At 34.6% G+C, this 26,679-nt stretch overlaps 1 protein-coding gene across 2 annotated transcripts in view; it reads right to left on the bottom strand.

Annotated features, from left to right (window-relative positions):
* The window catches only part of tup (LIM1_Isl and LIM2_Isl domain-containing protein tup), a 126,745-nt gene that overhangs the window by 27,936 nt on the left and 72,130 nt on the right, over positions 1-26,679 (bottom strand). For both annotated transcript variants that reach the window (XM_074183422.1, XM_074183421.1), the window contains exons 2-3: positions 24,842-25,034; positions 16,152-16,456 (exon numbers count right to left, since the gene is read on the bottom strand). In XM_074183422.1, the coding sequence (XP_074039523.1) occupies positions 16,152-16,456; positions 24,842-25,034 (498 nt within the window). The remainder of the gene's footprint in view (positions 1-16,151; positions 16,457-24,841; positions 25,035-26,679) is intronic.

Genomic DNA, 26,679 nt, shown 5'->3' on the forward strand with positions numbered 1-26,679 from the left:
AAAAGTTAAAAATAATTTAAAAAATAGATTCAAATAATAACCAATGAAAAATACTAGTATTATTGTGAAAAAAAGCGACTGGCGCTTGATATACAAAAAATAAGGGACAAAGCACCCACGCTTTTTTCACTAGTATTTTTCGTCCGTTATTGCTTTGAGCTTATTTAAAAAAAATATTTTTAACTTTTCAGTTCGATGTTATTTAAAAGCGTGTTTTTTATTTTTTTTAAACTATATTTTTTTACTTGTGATGTACTGTTTGGAACCTTTGGTGTAGTATTGAATATTACTGGAGTTTTTTACCAACACCAAATCGTTATTTTTACACCTCGACTCGGGTTTCGATCACCAAGTGATCATCTTCAAGAGGAAGATAAAATTTCCTTCCTCTTCCTCTTGAAGATGATCACTTGGTGATCGAAACACGTGTCTAGGTGTAAAAATAACGATTTGGTGTTGGGAAAAAACTCCAGTAATATTATATTTTTTTATTTTTTAGTTGCGTATGCTATAAAAGCGTGTTTTTCAGTCTTCTATAACTATATTTATTTTATCTAGACTTTGGGATCAATCAGCCGTATATTTTTCAGAAAAATAACCATTGATATTTTCCGATTCCGGAGAGGGAGCCTGAAAATCAGCTACCAAGGCAGCAGGCGCGAAAAGGAGGGTTTTATTTTTGGTACCTTGGGAGCTGTCTGACTTGTCCGTTTAATCCAAGTCTCCAGAAAACACTGCAGTCTCTTGGGCTTATTGCGTTTGTTTTCCCATCTTCTCATGACACCCATTCCATCAGTCTCGTTCCCTGTACTAGTTTGTACAGGTTCCGTGTTGGATGTTCGTCATATTCTTCTGGGCGTAATTTTTTACGTCCATATATTGCCTGCCTCTTGTGATACAGTGCCTCACACTCGCATAAGATGTGTAGAGCTGTTTCTATCCCTTTTTTGCATAATCTGCATCAGAGGTATCCTTTGTGCAGCCCCATTTTATTCAGGTGTTCTCTAAGCGGACAATGACCGGTTAGTAACTCTGTAATTATTCTGAGCCGATCCCTACTATATTGAAGTAGTTCTTCGGTTCATTTCTCGGACGGTTCCCTAATGAAGGTTCTACTGTGTTTGTTGCCAGGTACTTTTGTCCAGTACTCTGTGTGCTTCTTATTGGTCCATGTCCTAATCTGGTTTCGTACCAATGATTTTGGTACCCCCAGAGCTGATTCAGGAAGTTAATTTGTTCCTATTTGCAAGTTCATTCCGTTCTTCATGGCATTCCCAGACCAGTTTTGATGTCACCTTCAGGTTTGTCAGAGCCCCTAGTGTGCTCTTGTTGTCTGTAAAAATATTGATCCGCTCAATTCTTTGAGGTCTCAATTCAATAAGCCTTGCACACTGCAAGATAGCATACACTTTCGCCTGAAAGACGAATGTGTATAGTCCTAGCGGATAGCTGTAGTTTAAATTTCTATCCGCTCGGTATATTCCAACTCCCGTTCCATGTTTGGTCTTCGATCCATCTGTATACCAGCTGTTTTTTCCAAACATGTTTTCAGGGTGGCTAATGGTCTTCCATTCTTCACGGCTTATGATTTTGGCCGTGAAGTTAGTGTTAAAGGTGTACTTCGGTGTCATGTGGTCCGTGCACATATTCAATATGTGCTCCTCCACTTGTTCCGAAATTTCTGTTCGGTCCGATCTTTTATAGTTCGGTGAGTTTTCCAGTCTGAATTGGCCCATCCTGGCCTCCCCTGCAAAGGAGGGTTAAAAATAAGGCAGCAGGCGCCTTTGTTAATAAAAAAAAATACATTTTTCAAATGAAGAAATACATGTAAAGTAGTTCGAATTATTTCAAGGAGGTTACGTAAAGCGCCATCTGCCCGCGAATTGATCAAGCAATAATGTCGATAATTTTGTCAAATACAGATCCCAAGCATTCGAACGGGAATAAATATGAAATGAAAAGGAGAGTTACAAACAAACATACATACATACAAGTGAAGCTAATAAAAGCGTGTTAAAAAAAACGTGTGCGGCTCGGGACGCCCGATAGAAGTGATAACTTGAAATAATCTAAGTTTAACTTTCTGATATTGAAACTTGAGGAATGATTGGGTTACTACTTAACTTTTAGATATATTAATATGATAATATGAGGAAAGGTTATTTATCATTAAAAGCTTTCATTGATTATTTTGTGTATGTACATATAGAAATTATAGCCACCATATAAAACAATTGTTACTTTTGTAGAAACAAATAATGATACTAATAATGTACATACACAAAATAAGTATCAGCATTTTCAAACCACGTTTCACATTTTGAAAGAACATACATGCTTGATGCTTAGATTTTTATAATACTGTCAACAGTATATGTCTTTCGCACACTGAGCACTGAGCGTTTGTCCGACGAGAGAGGAGGAGCTTACTTTCCGCTGAGAGAAAGGGAAGTCAGAAAGGTTGTTAGGTAACGAAGCGGTTTACCCTCCCTAAGAAGTTATCACTTCAATAATAAAGCAATAGTATAGTCACACATTTATGAAGTTTCTCTATTAATTTGTTCAATTTCAATCAAAGTTCTTAGCTACAGATTCTGGTAAATAGAGTAATGAAAATGATTTTATGTTGTAATACCTTTAATTTTAATGTTAAATTCCCGTCAATGGATGCTGTCTCTCAGGCAAAAGTTTTCGAAACTGTTAACACCTGGCCCCATTTTATTCATTACCTACTCATACAAGAATACAAAATCAATCAATAGTATTCACATACCAATCACCAACAAAAGAAATTGTAGGAATTCTTCATTTCAGAAAGAATTTAATAAGTTCAATAAACTCCCCAAGAAAATATTTTCAGTTTCCCATAGAATTGGACTGTACCAGTCCAACTGATAGAACTACCGTGTAGCGAAATGCCTCTTAAACAAAATGTATTGTGAAAATTACATATAGTTATCATCACGGTTAGTGTTATCCATTTTCAGTAAGTATGTATAATTCTCTATCCATCATAACATTTTTAATTTTTGGAAATCCTATCAGCGGTTTTTGAGTAATTGGCAGTTTATTTTCGTTTTAATGGTCTGCAAGTCTGTTCCAATGAATGTTTAAAATTTTCACTATTCACTTTCTTACAATAATGACGTTTGTTTACAAATTTGTTTATTTTTATTATGGAACGTTTCTGGGGTAATTTTGTTGAGAGTACCACTAATTGTAACTATGAACTGCGAATGTGTAACGTATACTTAGTTTATACTTCACGAAGAGGCACAAAACAAAAAACCTAAGGGCATTATATCAGGTAATCTAGCGGGTCATTCTCAGAGCCCACTAGATCATCTGATATGACGCCTCTAGGTATTTTTTAAAGAGTACGTAACATGTGAAGTGTATGATATACATCCATCTGCAGCTCATTTCAGAACTCGTGGATAGAATGAGAGGTGCTTGCAATAAAATTACCATAATGTAGGGAATTAATTTGTAAACAGATTTCATTATTGTTGGGACTGAATGATAAACATTTTGAACATTCATTGGAAAGAACTGGAGTGAGTTTTGACCAAATTTTTTTCTTAAGTCCGATATTTATTGTTTGTTGGCAGATTCTTATACAAATTTGAAACTGCTAATCACTCGTGGGACCGTTAATCGGATTTTCAAACATAGTGTTGTATGTAGAGTTTTTATAAGACCCTCTTTTTATCTGTAAAATTTGGTAAAAGTTGGTTGCGCCCTTTCGACGACGAGTGATGCATCACTCATAAAAAAGTAGGTGAATTTTGTCCAACCTTGATATCTTGTCCCGGCAGCTATTTTCATAGTAAAATATTTAAAATAAGTAAAGAAAAATGTTAAACGGTTTTATTGAAAAAAATAAATAAATAATAGTTTGAAATACTAAAAAAACACACTTTAATAGTAACACAAACCAAAAAATAAAGAATAATTCGACTAATTTGAGATTGTTTTCAACATCGATAATTAATCTATTCACAAAAAAAATATTTTTTTTGTAAAAAAGCGTTAGACGCTTCAAATTATATTTTTATTATGGCTTCAATCTGGCAAATACCCCCCAACTAAGTATTCACAACAATGGATACTTAGCACCCTACGATTTTTTATATCAAAACTAATTTTTTTGTAAATAGATTTACTATCGATGTTGAAGACAATCTTAAATTAGTTTCGAATTATTTTTCATTTTTTAGTTTGTGTTGCTATTAAAGAGTGTTTTTATAGTTTTCAAAACTATTATTTATTTCTCACTTTTCATTATGTCTGGCTATTTTAAGCCCATTTGTTTATATATAAAATATATACGCATGTGTAGACAGTGTGGTTGTTCCACTTGCTCTCACACAGTAACTGCATTAGAGCATTTTTTAAATCATGGCGATCCTGATTAGGATAATGAGATAAACTTGAAATTATTGTATCGTCATCGATTCTTAATAAGTGTACACAGTTTAAAATACATCTTTCCGTTTAAAGTTAGTCAAAATCGAGTCCAAATTTGTCTGTTACAAACAAACATAGACGTGAAGCCAGGGCCGTAGCGAAAAGAAAAATCGGGGGGAGGGAATACAAATTTTCCCAACCCCACCAACAAAATTTCCCAACTTTTGAAAAAATAAAAGCCGAGGAATTAGTTACTACTATAATATATTAATTTTCTTACTTAGCTATCCAAAGATTGGCGGAATGCTTATGCCTGTTAGGGTATGCACAAAAAAAATAATGGGAATTATTCTACTTTGGACCAAGGTCCTTGGTCTTCCACGATATCCACGATGTATAGGAATATTCAATACAAATGAAAGGAAACAACACTTATTTAATATTGTGCTTATTGTTTTCTACTATGATTATTTCTCAACTTTTCCAAGTCGAATAAACAGCGAAAAGTTGGGAATTTTGTAAAATTGTCACTCCAAAATTTGTGGACTGTTCAGGACTGTTCTCTTGGGAGAAATTGAACTTTTTTGAAGTTTTCAAACAACTCAGAATTTCAAAGTATGGGATCTCCAAGTTATGCATGTTGGGAAATCCCAACCTTGTCCTGGTTCTTTTCCTTTTCTTATAACCTCTCTCTTTCTTTTCTCTCATTTTTATTTTTTAAATTTTTATTCATTTTTTTCTATCTTCACGGCCCAAAATTTCCCAACTTTTTCCCAAGTCGAAAAAGCAGGGGGTGAGGTCCCCCCTCCCATCCCCACCTCATGGCGACGGCCCTGCGTGAAGCTAATAAAAGCGTGTTAATAAAAGGTTCGTTCCAACCAGCGTCAGAAACAGTTTCTGACAGTCAGGATTCTGCGCAGTAATGTGATTGCGTTCCAACGTGAGTTTCCAACCATTAGTAAACTAACAGTTTTCTGTTCCATCCAAGATTCAAACCTGTTCGAAATCTATCAGAATGGTTTGAGGATTATCTTCTAACCATCAATCTGACGCATGCGTATTCCGTATTACTGTTTCTGTTTTATGTTCATGCAACTTACAAACAACATAACCTGCAAAAATTGTTATAAAATAAATTATGTATTTGCTGGCGCAGGAAAAATTGGGAATTCTTTAAGTGAACCTATAATATGAACATCTTTAATTACACAAATTAATTATTGCGGTGACCTCCCAGTTCCATGTTGATAAGTAAATAGAATAGAGATATAAAATACTGCAACCTTCTTTTACTCTCCAGAAATACACTTGATTAGATTTATTTTTCAAGAATTGAAGGGGTTATATTTTTGGTAGTGACATTCGTTGTGGAATGTTTGAAATACAAACTGAGTAGAGAAAAGTATCTTCTGTATAATTCAGTGTTCATATAGAAGTATTTGTTTCGAAAGAATTTTTTTTTCTTTCGTGATCTACACATTCAAATTGATTACTTCCTTCCTTTCTTTGGAAGATTTCCTCATCCCTTTTTTTGTATTAAGATGGAGTAGTAGAAAGCCAAAAACTTTCTTTCCCAAATTATTTTTGAAGGTTATGTTGAAATTCCATGCCAAACTTCAGTTGAACTATCAGCTGTTCCAATCAGAAATTTCAAATTAATCAGAAACCAATATTTACCAGACATGCACGTTGTCAACGATTTACAAACAGTTGGAAATCTGTTTGTGACTCAAGGTTGGAACGAACCTAAAAAGATAATGTACTAATAATCTTTGATTGCTGAGGTGCTGAGGGTGATGAGTGCTACCTAGAACCTTCAGAATTATTTTTCAACTTTTTAGTACCTACATTTTTCAATGAAATCATTTAACATACATTTTTTTTATTTATTCCATATTTAAGTTTTTAGTTTCTAATTTTTATCCACCCCCATGCCACACAGTACTCGGCACGTTTTAATCTTTTATTTTAACTTGGGTGGTGTATCGTTAACGACATATCATTTTTAGCCATCCTAACGCCACACAGTCCTCGACACGATACAAAATCTTGACGACTTGGGTTGGAGATCCATGCTTGAATCCTGATTCTGAGTTGACACAGTTATTTGTATAGATTGTATTGGATTTGCATCTTTTTCATAGTGTACTACTATAATACTAGTCAAGGCCTGTCATTTGATACCCATATTGAGGTAGTTGTGAAAAAATATGTAATCCGCCATTTTGTAGCTGCGGCCATTTTGGATTTACAATCATACAGAATTTATTGGATTGCATTGTCATTAAAACTAAATGTGTTATCCAAATTTCAGATCAATCTGTCAACAGATTGTCAACAAACAGAATTTAAGTTTACGAGTTTCTTCAGCTCTGAGAGCTCCTCCCTGTCAACAAATGTTTTATGGGAGACACCTTACCACCTCATCTTTCTCCATTCATAGATAAAGACCGTGATCAACAGTACATACCTCCTGAGGCCAGAGCACTCTATGACGAATCCCAACTGGAACAACAGCATAAGCGAGATGAACTAATAGAAGATGGTAAAGTGGTTGAAGATGATGGGGAAGAAAGGGATGACGGTAATCAAGAGAAAAAAAGTCATGTTGATCCAGAAGGGTAAACTTTCAAAATTTGTCTTATTATATTCTCTTTTGTAGCCATATTTCATGTTAAAGTGCAGGAAATAATGAGATTTCATTCTCACTTGTTTTATTCACTTTTCAGGGCAGATTTTTATCTTTAAGAAATAATAGAAACCATAACACTCTTCTTTATCAGATTTCCATAGATAATAGAAATTGGATGGCTTTATGATTTACAAAAAAAAGATGAGTGACGTGACAAATTTTTTTGTAAAAATGAATGAACATATTCTTTCTCACTTCAACTTTGATAATCACTGTATCTTTTTTGTTTGGGAAAATGTTTTCAAGAAATTGTAGAGTCTAAGAACAGTTGATACTCGAAATCAACTATTAATAGTTTTTTAAATATATGGATAATATCGTTTTTAAGATGTGAATAAAAATATTTAATAAATTTTCAGAAATCAAAAATGTCCGTCAGTATTGGCGAAATGTATAAAGAAGTTCCTTGGGAAAAAATAGACAAGAACGGCAGGAATACTGTTTGAGGGAGAAGATGGTAAAGAAGAAACACAAAAAATTATATAACAGCATGATATAGGGCAAAAAGGATAGCTAAAGATACATTCAGAACTAGTGAATAAAAGTTTATTTTTGAAACTGGGGGATACTCATAAATAACTGAATGAATGACCAATGTTTTTTCACTACCTATTCATTCATTGGTTATTATCATGAACATCTTGGTAATGTTTTTAAAGATGATGTGCATATAACAGATATTAGGGGCTCCTAGTTAAAATAAGGATTATTCATTATTATTATGTAAGAAAAACTGTCACTGGTCAGCTCCATTTAAAATGGTTTCCGTTCCCTTTCATTCGTTAATAATTTCGCTAAATTGAATAGTAATTACCAGGATCATTTCGGTAATCCCCACCAATTATCAAAGGGAGTCACTTCAACTTTTGATGATACTCCGGTGGATCGTTCATGTCCGAAACAAGGATTAACGGATCAGCGAGGCGTGAAGTATGGTCAGTTCGTATTAACCGGACTAGAAGACTTTGTGAATATTATATCAAAAGAATAGGGGAGACACTCATTCCGTAATTACTGCGATTACGCGCGAATGCTATATAGTACATGCCAATTGCCAAAGAGTCAACAAACTCCTCTGTAGTTTTAATGGACATGCACAAAAACCACAGAAAATCTTCAAACCGCTCTAAGAGCAGTGCCAGTGCGATCTGTGGAAGTTAATGTATAAGTCAACTCTTTATAATATATGCAGAGCATTCTCAAAATCTCTTTCAAATTCGAACTGAAACTGTATTTCATGATATTTTTTTCATCATTTTCCAATAGTATTGTCAGATGAAATTCAGAACATTTCAATTTGAAGTGTATTCAATTTGGATGTGAAACATCTGTAGCCGCACGTAAAACCGATTGTTGACGTGGCGACGCATGCCGTGGCGACGAGTCGCCATGCGCAAGCGACTGTGCGATTTTCTTCCCACAGGTACAGTATTAACAGGAACATCAAAAAATTAATTGATGAATGAATTTTCTGATGGTGGTAAAATTTATATTGATATTTATAATTTAAGATCTTCAGTAATATATTGCAATAACTAGCTCAGATTCTTGAGTTTACTAGTATATTGAAATCACAATGAAATTTTTTCATGTACATTTTAATTAAATTTTTTTTTATAAATAGTTCAGTACACAACAATCATCACAGGGGTCACGAAATATCATTATTGATGTTTCACATCTGCCAGGCGTGGCCCCTTGATGGATCACAATTTTTATCAGTTGATTAAACAATTTTTGTATCCAAATGACGTTTCATATAATTGTAAATAACATAACTAAAGCAAGAGTATTAATTAGTCAGCTCTCCCTCTAGCATTACCTATTTCAAAGATGAGAGGCATCTCAACAAAGTTCAGTTTTCAATCTTTGTTTGAAAAATCGTATTGATGATAGTTCGAGATGTTGAAGATTTCCAAACATTTAAGAATAAGTTAGATTTGCAGTTCCTTCGCGATCCTTTCTTTCATAGAATTAAATGTAGGGTGTCTCCAGAGGCTTCAATAAATCCAAGACATCGCCAGAACACTTAGTGAAACGACTATCGTCAAACGCCAGAACCACAGTAAACAATGACTGCATGAAGATTATGATAGTGGTCTGCTAGATTGAAGTGTTCATCTATTTCGAACCTTCATAAGAGTTTGGTGCTTCCGTCAGAGGTTGAGTCATGTTTGAAGATCATCAGTGTTAAACTGTTTCAGAATTCTTTTAATTGAGACGCTGTCGAAAAGTGGGCATGTTTATTAGTTTTATTCCTAGAAATCAACAGAGGTTTCGGTTGCAAATTGTTCCTTCGGTATTAAATGAAACTTCATTCATACTCAAACTGGCAAGATGAATAACAATGTAGGAGAAAACTGAGTATCTTGGAATATTTATTCATACTTTATATGTGATAATGAAGTTACCCAATATCGTCTCAATATTCATTAGATTTATATCCAAAGATGGAGATTTGACGAATATTTTTTTAAACGAGGTCAGATGTTACCATATAAGTCGTACAACTGAATTTTCTGAATCTCATTGATTTTCATTTACATTAATTCATAGGCTCATTATCTACAGATGCTAGTGATACATTTAACAACCACCATTGAATAAATTGTACATTTTTGTAAAATGTATTCACATTTGCCACGACGCAGTGTACAACACATTTTCCTCAATATTGGGCCAAAAAATCAATGAGTAAATATCCTCTCCCTTTTTCTTCCCAATAATTGAAATCAATATATAATTTGGTGATGTTACTCCGCTTTAGACCTTCACATAGTATGGATAGAATTATTTTTCATTCTTTTAAGATGTCACATTTCCTATCTAGGTCCACGAGTGTATGGCTAATGTTAACAGAAAAAATTGGTCAGCTGTCTTCATAAAAGTGGTCACATCTTTTCCATGAGTCAGTTCCTGTTTTATGTATGTTGGTGCTGAATTTCATGATATTTTACCGACTAACTATGCTTTATTTAAGGTAAACAATGAATAAACTGATGGATGTAACTGTTACTACGTAGTAGGAGATCATCATGAGAAATGAAACCTTCTAATTTTTTTATCACTTTCATTTGTAACTAATGTTACTGCAGTTTCGTCCTATAAATGACATTTTCATATTAATACAGGACGAAACTGCAGTAACGTTGGTTACAAATACAAGTGGTAAAAACATAGAAAGTTTCATTTCTCATTCTTCATGAAACAATGAACCAGATGAGAAAATCACTCTGAATGTATTTCATTACAGTTCAAACCCTGATTTTGATCATTCACTAGTTTACAGCCAATTTACGACTGTAATGCCAAAGGCAGTTCTTTGTTAATTTTTGGTCTCCAAATGCGAAAATGATAGTTAAAGTTTCCCAACACGTAATATTTTTGAATTATAATTTTTTTTACAAAAATTTAATGAACACAACATTCCAAATTTGCTTTTCCCCTAAATTGAGGAAATTGTTTAAAATCTTGCAACACAGCGGCTCTGCCCAGTATTCGAATCTGCTTCCGCTTTATGTGAGACTTGTCACGCCGCTTCTCGAACTTCCGATACTTGAAGTTTCCAGAAAATACCAGAAATACGGAACAGCTAGCAGGTTGATCTAAAAGTCATAGGACTATTACTAGGTCTTCAGGGCGGATTTACGAAGTTTTACTGTTGCAGTAGGGCAACACAGATCCATTATCAAGTAAAATAATGGCCCCCGAGAAATAAATATATTCCAGGTCAAGCTAATGTGAAGAATATACCTCTTGTTAATCCCAAAAATGTTTTGTTACCTCCATGACACATTAAACTGGGGTTAATGAAAAATTTTGTAAGAGCATTAGACAAAGAAGGTGATGCGTTTGAATATATTAAACACGTTTTTCCAAAATTAAGTGATGCAAAGCTCAAGGAAGGTATATTTGTTGGACCATAAGTTAGAAAACTATTAAGTGATCAACAGTTTGATCAAAAATTAAGTGAGTAATGTTGACTTAGCTCTGCGTGGAGTTGTTTCATCAAAATAATTGTTTCGGGGTTTTTAGGGAACAAGAAAGTAGAAAATTACACTTGAAGAAGAACCACTTGAAAACTACTGCAGAAAACTACTGCATTTCTTGCACTTCCATTTGAATTTTTTCCCAGAAAATTTGGGTGCTGTCAGTGACGAACAGGGAAAGGTTCCATCAAGACATACTGAAAATGGAGCAACGTAACCAAGGTAGATGGGATGCAGCAATGATGGGGGATTATTGTTGGTTCCTTATGAGGGAAAACGATGAAAGATATAAACAAAAGTCAACATTTGCAAAAACGTTATGCACAAAAGACTTCTTTTGAATGTTTTTTCATGTGTATTGTAAATAAAGTCTGTTATCCTCAAAATATATTGTATTTTTCTTGTTTTGATTTTATATTTCCCTATAATATGTGAACATTTTTGTTTAAAATAAAAATAACTATAACTCAAAAACTTTACGTGATGGAAATTTTTTCATATTGAAGTCGCAGTCAGGATGTTTCAAACTCTCATGTATAGATAGCCATTATTTCTAGTTGATCTCCAATAATTTCCGAAACAAAAATAGACTATTTTTGAAGGCAAGTATTTTTCGCTCCCAAACTCATTTGCTGCTGTCAAATTTATTATTCACGAAATCTGCAAGAATTTACGTTTGAATGAACCTATGGTTGAATTTCATTGTTCATAATAATCAAGAATGGATAGTGATGGCGATATTGATATTTTTTCATAAACTACACCTTACGATTTTATCTCCAATTAGTTCATTCTAACAATTAGTAGAATGAACAACAAATATGATTTTTCAATTAATCACAAACCGTCCTACACGGATATTACTATACATTACGATTCTACCTATCCATATCTGACGCCTATCAGAAAACAACTACTCCACTGGTCCAACTTAAGACGAGGAATGAAATACTCTGAAATAATTTCGATTTTCAATTATGGAGTATCACTGATTTTAGGTCACTATCTTGCATTGACGAGTGGCTGACCATGCAATATCTATAAAATGGTTTTTTTCTTCTTCCATGATTATTACGCGATATTTAAACTAAAACACCTTGTTAACTATCAAACTAACACTCAATGTAAACAATAAACTGACAGGACGTGCCCTATGCCGTCACGCCTCAAGCGCGCGAGAAATAGGAGCGTTTGAACTTGTCAAATTACTACTCTCACAGCTATGTTAATTTTTTTTCTATATCAAAATGAAGTGAATATTGAATAAAAAAAATTAAAAAATTGTCTGCATATTCCCTATTGGCCAACGACATTACTCCATTTGTATGCAATTTCGACTGAAAATCATGAAATAATCAGATTTCTTATAACGGGTATTGATTACATTCGATAACCTATTGTGTCATAATAATGAAATGTTAGGCATAAATGTATATGGAAAATGTAGGATATATAGTGAAAAGTAGTAAACTTTTTCATAAACCACTCAAATACCAAAATTGTTCAGATAGATAACGGTAAGGAGGTTTGGGAGTTTGGACTAGTTTAAATTTGGATTCAAATTATATAAGTTTGAACACTTTGAAGACTCCTAATTCATAAATGACTTAAAACCGCCCTCAATCTCTTGAAGATATTTCGTATCACATCAAAAGTAGAAAAAACAAAATTGCAATAAGCAAATTGAAACCAATCGTGTCGAAAGCAATAGTTTTCCGTCGCATAGCGCAAGGAAAAAAGGTCACTTCAAACGAAATCTCCAGGGATTGTATGTGCGTGTGTGTGTTTTCGATTCGAACGACCGACTCGTATCTTTGAAGTTAAGCCCACGGTAAATATTTGCTCGGTAAAAACGGTCAGCCTTCAAGGTTTAAACTAAATAAAGACCAACTAAATAGACACTGGGACTGACTTCTAAACACTTGAATGGACGAAAATGTTTTTCTTTCCGGATCTCGGACCTCACAAGAAAGTGAAAGACGTTTATTTATATTCGTTTGTGCTTTTTCGTCACGAGATTGTTTATTCGTATTTTGCAGATCATCAGTTGTGTCTCAACTGGTGATCCTTCGGGGCGGATTCTGTAAATTTAGGGTTAGAATAACACTTTTTGTATCGGAATGATTTGTATCATCAAAATCACGCAAACATAGGAATAACTAGAAGACAAGCAAGATGTTATTGATTTGAAATTGGTCAATAACCAGTAATTGCATAATTAAAACTGTTCTTTTGGTTCATGAAAAACTCTTATGATATATCTTATCGAGGTAACATGTTATTGAAAGATTCTCGCTAAACACGTAATATACAGGGTGCTAATTTGAAAACATACCACTCTCTATATTTCAGTTATACCTATATGGTTTCGGGAATGATAGGTAAAAATAACATAACAAAAAACTCAGGAATGCTTATATTCAACTTATGAAATGTGGCAAAATAGGTAGAGCGACCGAAATTTGAGGTTTATGTCTTTATAGGTGAATTACATTCTTTATAATAATGAAATAAGTGGTGTTCGCCGAAAAAAGATACAAAGTGTACGAAAACGCGTTTAAAATTTCGCAGTGTATATTACTACTATGTAAACGCCTTCAGTGGGGTGTAAGGTCTTGATATCATTGGTCTGGGTATCTGACGTCATTCCTCCAATCTTTGATGTTTATTCTTGCTATAGTGTGGCAGTGGCTTCAGTTATCGAGTCTGTGATTTGACCACAAAGCAGCTGATTAAAGTAACCTTCTCGTTTCTGGGTGTACTATTTCATAACCACAAATGTTTTCTTTCAGTTTCGTAACTTTCGTTAGAATTCCATCATGAATTATTGATTTTCATATATTCTATTTTATAAAAATGAACGGGACCGACCATTTTGAAAAGAATCAAGAGGTTTTCGGTGAAGAGTTCGAAGCGGTTAATAGGATATACGATATACGATGCAGTATGTAATGAAGATGAATCTTCTGCAAGTTCTGGTTTGAATATTACATCAGAAAATCGTGAAACGGAGTATGTTGAGTTTGAGGAGAATTTGAATGATACACAACTGAATAGTTCTCCCATCAACATCGTAGAACTTGAAGAATCTGTTGTACATGTACCTTTTTCAGCGAATGGTCCTGTGTGAATTTTTTTTTTCACAAGTTTCACGAAGGTCATGTGAAAAAACATGTTTTCAAGTGTCCAAAACCATCGTTAAGTCAAAACTCATTTTTTGACACACTATGTACCTTTTTTTGACAAACACCACATGTTATACTTTTTCATTATCTTGTTTGATATTGGATAGAAATGAAAATACTCTAAACATTTACCGTTATGTAATACGGCTTCAGTTTGTTTCGTTTCATTTCAATAAAATACACATCGCACATCATAAAAGTCTAGGGAACAACAATTAAAATTCCTATAGCTTTTCAGGAATTCCTGATATATTCTTTAAAACTTATACAGATATAGATTATAAGTATTATCTCCATAAGGGGATGATTTTGCTCACATGAGAAATCAGTCAAATTTTTTGTGGTGCCGAATAAAATGTATATTCTTAAATTTCGTTTTGATAATACAAAATAAAAACGTTTAATAACGATATGCCTGGTTAGTTTCATTCAGTCACTGATTGAAAACTTGCAGTGACAACATTTGATACATGAAGAGCAGAAGCTGGCCAAACTCAAAGAGCGGATGCCTTCATTCTCGTAGACCACTTCGCGTGCCCCCAGGAAGGATGAATAAATGCCTTGGAACTCATTGGGATACCTCCATAGTGAGGAAAATACAAAAAAAAACTACAGAGATTGTTTGGCAGTGCCTAAAGCGATGCCACTTACAAAATCTGGTCCGATGAAACTACTTGCAGTACTCTCTTTTGCAGGAAAGTTTTCATCTTCCAGACGATATTAGATAATTTGTTGAAGCTTCTTATTGAGGAAAGTATTTTTTGATAGCAGATAGTTGTTGGTTCACAGATGGATCAAAAACACCTTCCGGTTCTGGTGCAGGTGTTTTCAGTCGCAGACCCAGGACAGAGATTGTGTGCGGAGAGATTGGAAGAATTCAACCTCATACACAAGTCAATTAAAATATTCTCAGACTGTTAAGCGGCGTTGGAAGCTCTTGGCTCCCACTGAGCAACGTCTAAATTGGTAGCAAATTGCCAAAAATGACTCTCCCCGATAGGAAGACTTAACAGATTGTCTCTGGTCTGGATTCCTGGCCATACTGGCCTGGAAGGCAATGAGGCTGCTGATTCCCTTGCAAAGGAGGGTACTGCAAGCAGCTTCATTGGACCAGAACCTGTCATTGGCATAGCTTTAGGCTTTGCCAAACAAAGATTGAATACCTGGATGGCAAGAAGATTTATGGAGTTTTAGCAGAATTTTCCAGGATTGTTTCACTCCAAGGCGTTTATTTACCCTTCGAAGCTTGATACCAAACAGTTGTTGGACTACAGTAGGGATGAACTACGGACCTAACCTAACCTACGTATCTTTTGCAGGAAAGTTTTTAACATCTTCAAGACGATAATTAGACAATTTGTTGAATCTTCTTATTAAGGAGAGTATTTTTTGATAGTTCACTACCAACTGGATCAACCAAGTGCTTTCAAGGATCAGTCTGTCAATCTCTCCATACACAAATCAATAGCCTAGATTTCCGTCAAATATGGACGCATACATAGACAGGGCAGAATGATATCTCTATCCTGGGTCTGCAACTATATACACCTGCACCAGAACTTGGTGATATTTTTGATTCATCTATCTGTTCTTAGTTTCTTGTATCAATAAGTTCTACCGACTAATGTCTATTGTAAATAGAATCTACAATACAAATAAAAAATATATTAACGAGTGTGATTTATGTATCTCATAAGTAGGAGAGCTTCATAAAAGCAAACCTTGGACACATGGATCTGGCTGATTGGACTTAGTGCAGTGTAGTCAAGTACAAATATATAGACTTTTTTTTAAATCAAGCCTGCTATTGCGTTTTTGAATTTTTTGAAGCATAACTCTCTTGTCATGTTAGTTGTCAAGAAATGTTCAACTCACCCGACATACACCCCAACTCTGTCGAATTGCTGTTATGGTTGTTGTTGCTGAGGCTGGTGTTGTTATTGCTCTCGCCAGCAGGATGCGGCGTCGTCGGCGTGGACGTCTTCTCCATCGCGTCGTGGTCTTCTTTGCAGTAGAGAACACCCCCGTCTCGTAACGCGAACTTGTCGCCCGGAACTAACTGTCTCGTGCAGGCGCGACACCTAAAACACTCGATGTGGTAGATTTTGCTTTTGGCTCGCATCACGAAATCGCTCTTGCTAAACGACAACCCGCACTTATCACATTTCGTTCCGAATAACCTGCAACCAAAAGAAAAAGATATTAGTTATGGAACTAATGAGCCGTAAAGAAAAATAACGAGGTTAGTGAGGTTAGGTTTATTGTGGCTTAAACCAATTCAAAGTTCATCAAATGGTGAATGATCTTTCAGGTTTGAAAGCGAGAATAAACGTTCGAAACAACAACTTCCCAGAAGTCTTGAAGTCTTCTTACAGTTCAAGTATTTAGTGTTTGTTAGGCGAAGTCTAAATCGATGCCAATGACAGGTTCTGGCTTGATGAAACTTATTACTACATCCTCTCTTGCAAGGGGATCAGTAGCTTCATTACCACCTTCCAGCAGTCTCGTTACAGCCATTATTGAGAACTCTAGACAAGAGGCAGTTTGTATAAATTTTGAGGAGAGTCTTTTTTTGCAGTTCTCTTCCAACAATGACATTACTCAGTGAGAGACAACTGTTTCCAGAACCAGTTGGCTGTCCGAGAATATTTATATTGATTTATGAGTAAGTTTCGTTTCTGGCAATCTCTTCACATATGAATTAATGGCATAGTTTTCCACCTAAAATGCGATTGTATAGGCAGGTTGATACCTCTGTCGTGGATCTGCACCAGAACCTAAAGGAGTTTTTGATCTATCTCTAAATCGATAGTTATATGCTTTTAGTATGTTTTTCGCCCAGACCTTTTAACAAAAACATTGGTTGTTTAAATTAAATTATTTCGTCTCATTTGGACAAGTTACATTCAAGTGTTGTTAACAAACTGACAATCGATCAATCTTGTTATCTTAACTTTTTCACTACGCCACGGTAATCGAAGAAAGCTTGAGCAAAACCTTGACATTTGTTCGAACTTGGTGTGCTTTTTTTGGTCTTTGCTCTCCTGGATGTTTCCATTGAGACTAATGGACTTTAGATTCGATGACATAACCATATACCCATGATTCGTCAACAGGTATAACCCTTTAAAGCAAAACTGGATTGCCGTTGACGTCATTCAAAATTCATCAATTTTGGAAAAAACTTCGCTGCCACAAAATTTCCGAAAAAATTGCAGACATCCTCAGCAACTTTTCTAATAGTGATTCGAAGACTCTCCGTAACAATTTTATTCACTTTCTCAACGTTTTCAGCAGTTGTTGACATGCTGGACGTCTAGGGCGAGCATGCTCACTCACATCTCGACATTCTGTGAAAAGCTTGTATAGTCGAAGTAAACGATATTGTGCACTCTTAAAGTTGACGACACTCTCAATGGCCAAAAAACCAATATATAGAAATGAACTGGCAGCGAACTAGTCCACGTGGACTGTAGACTTGGCGGTTCGTATTGCATCATTTTTATCAACCGAGTTTTATGATTGGCTGAAGAGTCATAAAATTAAATTTGAAGGCATGTTACGGTGATGAATAGAAATCGGGGATGGTTATCGCCGTCGTGTTCAGTTCAGGAACTAATCGCGATTTGAGTGTTGAAATTCTTTGTAAGTGCAGTTATACATACTTAAAATTTTGTTATCTGTTTAAAATGTGGCGTCGTTGGACATGTACTAATAATAATAATAACGAGTGTGATAATTACGCAGACTTTTTCCAGTGTAGTGATTCCAATAGTGATGGTGAACAATACGAAAAAGAGATACCAGTGAATAATATTCGTATGCATTTGAATATTGAAACGTAGAGAATGTTTCGATGTATATAAGAATCTACATCTCAAGTTTGGTTTCGAGGGAATCAAAATATTACAAGCAACATCAGATTTGACCGAATTTCCTTTCTCAACTGTACGTAAAATAATCAAAAACAAATTTCATGAAGGCAAGACGCGATGTGATACAGGATTACCAAAACCTATGATGTTCACCTAATAAAATCATTGGAAAAAACAAAATACCACTGTTACAAAAGCAATAAGATTCCTACAACTGAAATCATAAGGAAGAAATTGAATACTTCCGGCCATACCGTGAGCTGCCGTGACAAAACTCTTCAGAATTGGATAAGAAACTAGGATTTAGATTTAAAATAATAAACAAACAGCAGTTATGGAAAGCAGAAGAATAGTGGAATTGCGTAACAACTACTTAGAACAAATAACTAAATATAGACAAGAACAATGTAAAATTTTCTATTTGGACGAAACTTGGTATGACATTCACGAGGCAATTACGAAAGGGTAGACTAATGGTTCGAGAATGTGTATGCCTAACATGCCTGCAAACAAAGAATCGCGACTAATCATTGTGCATTACGGAGGAAGTAAAGGAAGTAAAGGGTGGATTCCGAATTCTTTGAAATTATGTGGAAACAATTTGAGGACTGCAATGTGGACTGTCACAAGAACATGGAAGCTAATGGAAGGAATGGTTTGACAACACATTGATCCCAAATTCGAAAGCAAATAGGTTAATAGTTCTTGTCAAAGCTTCCTATCATTCGCAGGGGGTTCATCAAAGTACTGAATAAAAATTTGAGGAAAGATGAAACACAAAGAATTTTAATAACAATTAATAACAATTTGTACTTTGAAGATTACTATACCAAAAATAAACTACTTGAAGTTTTACAGACAAAAACATTTGAAGAAGTGTATGCCCTTGAAAGTATTGTTGAAAAGTATGTAATATTACCGAAGAAGACTGGCAGAAAAGGATTAAAAAAGTAATTTAAGTTGAAAAAGACTATATGGAGATTGGACACTTCCATATTAATGGTGGAAATAAATTCATTATTGATCTAAATGACGACAGTGATAGTGAAACAGAGAATATGGAAGAGGAATTAGCTTTCGAAGAAAGTTTGTGAAGTGTTTTTGAAGCGATCGATTGTATATATGAGTAAGTAGTATTCAGAAGTATTTTCAATTATCACCTTGTTATTTGTATCCCTACTTTCCCACTCTCATATATAAATGAAATATTTATTATATATTTTTTATCGACTTTTTTGGGTAATTGTTACCTTCCACAATCTGAAAAAATATAAAAATTGTAATGGAGAACTTTTTACAAGTGGTATAAGTTACATTGGTGAAACCTCAAGACCATTGAAAGTGCGTGAGAATGAACACCGAGATTATATAAAAAAATAGACAATTGACAGGATCAAAATTATCAGAACACATTTTAAAATCAGATGGTGAACATCGGGTGGAATGGAATAGGACAAGAAAAATTACCAATGAGCCTCATTCTAAGAGACGTAAGCTAAAAGAATCAGCGTATATTCTCATGTCTGGAGAGAATTGTATCTCGAATAGCTCCTTAGAAATAGACCGTACTTGGCTACCCATATTGAAGAAAACTTTGGATAGTGGCGAAATGGCAACAAACTGATATCGGAGAGTATCTTGTATTACATGGAATGTTTCAGTTGTCAATCAACAACACTGACACAATTTCATATTTCAAAACTTCTTTGACATCTGTCGAAGAAGTAAAGAAATAAGCTATCAAAAAAGGAATAACTGCGAATGAAATCGAATTTTTTATCCATTTCTGAAGACGGAGGCAGATTTTGGCCTCCGAAACGTAAAAGATAAGTATTATTTCTTAATAATTTTTTTGATAGGCAAAATTGTTAAATACGACAAGTTACTGATAAATAGAAGATTTTTCTTTGTGAAAAATACTTTGATGGTAAATTTTCGTTATCTGGACACCCGGCGATTTTGAAAAAATTTTTGACTGTACTTACGTATTTTAATGCGTAGATTACGAATCCGAAAGAAAAAAGCGGCGCTCTCCCTTATTTAAAAAGTTACGGCCCTTTAAAGTTCAGAAAAGGGCAACTTTTCAGCCTTCTTTTTCACTAAATAAACTATTTAAAAACACAAGCATTTATTCACTAGGTCACCTTTACACCTTATTCCTCCTTCTTTAACACTTTTCACTTCAATAATCAATATTTTTCTTATAAAAAATTTTAAAAAAATTTAAAAACGAATGCTTCTCCTGGTGACATTATTCTATTTTTAGGTTAGTTACTAGTGACATTTCAGAAAAAAGCGGTTGGTATTTGCCGTCGCCTACTATTTCAAATTCGTAATACACCATCAAAAACCAATTTACGATCTAAAGAATGAAGGTAAAAAACATTTGAATTACTTCAGGAATATGGACTGCATTAGTCGTACCAACCATATCATTAACCTTAAAAACATAAAATACAGTGATATGTAACCAAAAAGCAGCTCCGTACATTTTTTAACATTTTTATAAGAAAAATGTTGATTATTGAAGTGAAAAGTGTTAAAGAAGGAGGAATAAGGTGTAAAGGGGACCTAGTGAATAGATGCTTGTGTTTTTAAATAGTTTATTTAGTGAAAAAGAAGGCTGAAAAGTTGCCCTTTTCTGAACTTTGAAGGGCCGTAACTTTTCATATAAGGGAGAGCGCCGCTTTTTTCTTTCGGATTCGTAATCTACGCATCAAAATACGTAAGTACAGTCAAAAATTTTTTCAAAATCGCCGGGTGTCCAGATAACGAAAATTTACCAAAATGACTTTCGTTGAATTATTATATATATTATTGTGATTTATGTAATCAGAAATGATTATTGAATAACGAAATTAGTTAGCTCCATAACTATATTATTAAAGGGGAGCTGTTGGAAGGTAGGTTGAACTATATCGTTTACTTGAACAGCACTTGTAACCATTTTTCTGACTCAGAGTACAACCATCGTATGTCACTATCAACATTGCAAGTGTTTTTGAGCACTCAAATGCATTTTTTACAGAAAATTTGATGCAAATTCTTTGAACTTTTTTTTGTCGATAGCAGAAAATCGCCGAACACGCAACACACTTTTATGCCTCTCTAAACAGTTGAAACAGTGAACAAATCTTCGAGGCCAGTGTACCAATATAAAAAAAATGAAAAAAATTGCTAATTGAATGAATGTAGCCGTGAAATTTGAATATTCGCCTCATTTTCCGAAGAGACATCGTATTCGAGAAGGAACCAAAGTGGCCAAAGACATTTTAATGACAATCGAAAATCCATCAATTCTGTTTGTTGAATAAATGATAATAGAAGTTATAGAGCTGAATGAATTTTGAAAAAACGACTAAAGAAATTTTATCAGAAAAACTGGCTTCAAAATATTTAAATAACTTTCTAGATTTACATTGTGTTTCAGAACCTTTTTGTAATGTATTTCGTATTCAACTGGATAATGACAGGAACGTAAATGATATTATCTTTATTTCATTAGTTGAATTAAGTTTTCCATGTTTTGATTAAGTGAAGGAAATTTTCGTGTAAGCTGTATGCAAAGAAGTAACACATCAAAATATTTATCCTAGCGAAACGGTTCAAATGTCGAGTTAGTAGGTGGGCCAGGTGTTTCATTTAAAATGCGGACCGAATTTGTAGGGAACCAGAAGTAAGGATTATATTTAAAACCGCCACACACGGGGGGTCACATACTTATCTCGTCTAAATTAGTCAGACATGCCGGTGACAACCATTTGTTGATGTTCACCACACTTTGCGTTTTAATTTAACTTCCTAGAAATGCCAACCGGTAACCTAGCAGAAAAGTTAGAGGATATGTTAGATTTTGATACCTCTTTCATGGTATTTGGGAATCATGATTCAATTTATTCATTCATCCATGAAAATGTTTTTATATCGGTTTCATCTTTTTGAAATTGATTCACATAAAAACACTCCAGGACAATATGTTTCTGTAAGTATATTGAGAGTTTATGTTCAATATCGATTCGTTATTGAACAGTAAATCATTTTAAGTAAGACATTTTTTGCAGTCCAGAACGAATCCATTAGTGAAACTACAATTCAATGTTGTTGAATTAAGACATTTCTCAAGTTACATAATTTATTTGTCCGGTGTTTTTGGTATTTCAAGGCAATCAGGTTTATTAATTTTAATTGTTATTGTCATAGAAAAACTGATAAATTGGATAAGTAGGATTGGAACCCCGCCTTGTTTAAAATAAATATAATGAAATACCACTATTGCTATAAAATCTAACGGACATATAATATATTGTATGATATTTAATTTTATTCTGTCTTTATAATATTTATATATTATATAAATTAATTTGGGAGTTTCGTTCGACACTTTGAAATAATAATACCACAATTTCAGTTGGGCAGAGTATATGAAAAATCATACAAGTAAAAAAGACCTAAATAACATTAATAGGTATCAATAGATATAAGCACCACCGAAATAAAATTTACTAATTTTGGTTAGGTGAAATATATAAAAACGATAAGTACGACTCTATTCCATAGTTTTCAAAAATTAACTGAAGGTGGTAAAAAAAATTTTACAAATAAAAGTGCCTAAATTGTGTATAGATACTAACTGAGCTCTCTCTGAAGAGGTGAAATACCTTGGTACTAGCCTCGACAGAAAGCAAGCATGGAACTCTCACCTACAGAGTAGAGCAGAAAAAGGATATGTGGCTTATGAGCAATGTCGGAGGACAGTGGGACGCGCATGGGGTCTTTCATCCCGTGGGGTCACCTGGATCTAGATTGCAATAATGAGACCTATGTTAACGTACGGAACCATTGCATGGGGACCGAAAGTTCTAGAAGCAACGGCCACCCAAAAATTATATCTAATACAGCCATTGGCTTGTTTAATCATCACAGGAGCCATGAGAACAATACCAACCGCGGCAGTAGAATTAATTACTGGTCTGACCCCTCTGGACCCGTACGATAAGGAGGTTGCGTTAATGGCCATCTTTAGATTGCGCACGCCTGGTGTAAACCTCGAAGTAGGAATGGGTCCATTGAGGCTAAGCCTATGGCGAGAAGCGCTTACTGCGCAACCTCTGCCCAGGTTTGTGTTTAATACACCCTAGAAAGTAGAAATAAAACAGATCGCAGAGTCAGATGTTACAAATGCAATACGCAATAATACACATGGCTCAAAAACTAAAGAAGGTTCAGGATGTGGAGTGTACTCAAGATCACTAAGCCTAAGGATCAAGTGGGGAATGGGAAAAAATACCAGCGTGGTTCAAACAGAACTGGCTGGTATCTCAATCGCCACAAAACAAAACAACCAGGAAAGTAATCTCTGGCAAAAACATAACAATCTGCACTGATAGCAGGCAAGCCTTATTAGCCTTGAACAACGTGTTACCTCAGGGTTAGTACTAGAGTACCTCGAAGATTTAGCCAAAGTTTTGTAAGATAATAAGATAATTATCCTGAGGTGGATTAAATGGCACGACAGGAGTAGAGGTAATCGCATTGTCGCCTCTTCATTTAGGATCTGATATGCCTGATGACTTCAACAATTGCATTACTAGCCAAACGTTATCCCCATGCTTAATCCCTAAAGAGATGGAATGAAATTGAAGGATGAAATCTTGCCAGGATCACCCTGGGCGACCCTGGAAAGCTGGCGCCGAAAAAATATCTGGCGATGACCAGGAAAAATCGCTTTCCAGTGGGATTTAGAACTAGCCACTGTCCACTGAGGAAACACCTCCATAATATGGGGCTAGTGGACACACCTCTATGCAGGATGTGTGAACAGGAAGATGAAACTTTCACTCTCCCTACTTTACAGATACAGATACTAAATGAGCTTAAAAGTTCGTGGGCCAACACTCAGATGCCGCTACTAGTAAATCCATATGTTTTTCAGTTAATCCTTGATAATTTTGGCGAAAAAAAAATGTTGAAAGCCAGGCTTGATAAACTACTTTATGTATTTCACTTTATAAACTGTATGAAACAAAGTATTTTCAAATGTTATCAGACATACCAAGTGATATTTCACATACAAACCTTTTGAATGACGAAAAACACTGAGACTTTAACACATTGTCTACAGTGTGTTGTTCAATTCCGCTACAAACTGTTCTACAAAACAATTAATCGCCATAAAAAACGCGACGAAACTAACAGAACTATAAAAAATATAGCAATAGTAGTTCCTAGAGAAATCATTCTTTAAAAAATTGTTGCTTCCGTCTATTGTACAACATTAGAAAAAGTTTTGGAGCCTTCTAATGGAGCCTACAGCCTACAGTGTGTTGTTCAATTCCGCTACAAACTGTTCTACAAAACAATTAATCGCCATAAAAAACGCGACGAAACTAACAGAACTATAAAAAATATAGCAATAGTAGTTCCTAGAGAAATCATTCTTTAAAAAATTGTTGCTTCCGTCTATTGTACAACATTAGAAAAAGTTTTGGAACCTTCTAATGGAGCCTTTCGGGAAAACTGGTGTAACAATTTCAAATTTGAATTCTGCTTCTAATATTCATCGAACATCATCAAATAAACATAAATTTATGGGTCATAAACAGAATCAAGGAAAATCCTATTATAATTTCCTCGAAGTTAATGTATTCTAGTATTCATTAAGGTGTATTAAATCAATACACTTACACTCACCTGACATAGTCCACTTTACAGTAAGTTTTGCCGTCCCTTACAAAACACGTACACGTTTCGTCCAAAAACCGTTGACATTCATGACATTTCAGGCAAGCCGCATGCCATTCGAGATCCGGTGCGACCCGGAGTATGTATTGGTCGTGGATTTGCCCGCCGCACCCCACACAGTGGCTGGTTCTCCGATTCTTTACTGAAAAGAGGAAGTGAATTAAATAAAACTATCAAGATATTTATAATTTATTCTAAAAGGGTCAAAGACATCTCGGTGATTTTGGACGTTTGGGGTGTACCTATCGTAAAGACGTCAAAATATCACATGTCGAAGAGCATAACCTTTCAGGAAAAACATGAAACTGATATAAATCGTGTCGACATATCACTCTTAGGACTTTATTTCTGTTTGTTGACGAAGAATTTCATCCCTTCTGTTAACATACGATATTATATCGGACAGTGGTCATTGTTTAAAGACAGTCGGTTGGCGCCAAAATTTCGACATATACCTACGACATTCTGCAATGACAGCGGCAATAAGTAGTTTTTCTTTCAGATATTACAGTCATTATTAACTTCATTCTCTTTCTTCTGAGCTTCAGTTTGGATTTTTTGCATATTTCGAAATCCATTTTTTGCTTTTCCCTAATAGTTGATCACAAAACGTTAATCCGCTTTCAAAATCACTTCATGTGACTTTCTCAACATTTGAAACCAAGAGGTAGGGATCGTTAAAAGATAAGAGCTAGTTAATCTTCAGCTTGCACAACTTCTGAGGGTTGTCGTTTGTAAGACGGCGACAGCTCACTGAGGATACACTACAAAAACACACTTTTGTCTATTTTCCACGATATTTCTTTATTATTGACTAGTTTCGGCTATTGCCACCATTTTCAAAATGGTGTAATGATCAAAACTAATCAACAATAAAGATAATATCGTGAAAAATAGACTAAAGTGTGTTTTTGTAGTGTATCCTCAGTGAACATGAATTTCCACAAAATAAACAAGTCGTCAATCAAAGAAGTGACGGTGACAGCTGATTAACTGATTTTTTAAACACTCCTTCCTTTAAAGAGGAAAATTTACAAACATGGCAATTCAGCGCGAGGATTTACTCGGATTCATATTCATCTGCAAAATATTTATTTCTATAGAAGGGTATCTGTAGCTAACAATATTTTAACGTTGATTTTACCTTACTGATTAAATTCACTTTGTTACTAAATGTTTCTTTCAATGTCTTTCACCATCAACGCTGGTGTTCCTCAGGGATCCATATTGTCTCCAACCTTTTTTTATTGTATATCAACGACTTGAATATTACTGGAGTTTTTTCCCAACACCAAATCGTTATTTTCAACACCTCGACATGTGTTTCGACCACCAAGTGATCATCTTCAAAGAGGGAAGATTAAAACTAGGAACTAATGCGAGCTATCCCTATTTATGCTATATAGGTATCTCATACAGGTAAACCATCCAGGCGTACCACCCATACATGTATACCAACCTAAATTAATTTTACAATTTTGCCTTATCTATTATTTTACAATATATGTTTATATAAAACAATTTTCAGCTATATAAAAATTAATTTCATAATATTGCCTATCCAAATTTATTTTTGCAATGTGTCCTTATGTAGTAATCAGTAGACCCAACAACATTATTTTATTTTAACAAGCTATATAGTATGCTCTTTGGTATAGGTCCGTCATCGTTATTTATAATATTATTGTGTTTACTTATTTCTACACTCTCATAGGTATCTAGTTGCCTGTTGTTGTTAACTTGTCTAACTAATCTTAATGAACTGAAATCTATGGAATGGTTTTGTT

The sequence above is a fragment of the Leptinotarsa decemlineata genome, unplaced genomic scaffold (genome assembly GCF_025532065.1).
Source record: "Leptinotarsa decemlineata unplaced genomic scaffold, Ldec_3_MD MMD2_tig00026340_RagTag_RagTag, whole genome shotgun sequence".
Taxonomy (NCBI): domain Eukaryota; kingdom Metazoa; phylum Arthropoda; class Insecta; order Coleoptera; family Chrysomelidae; genus Leptinotarsa; species Leptinotarsa decemlineata.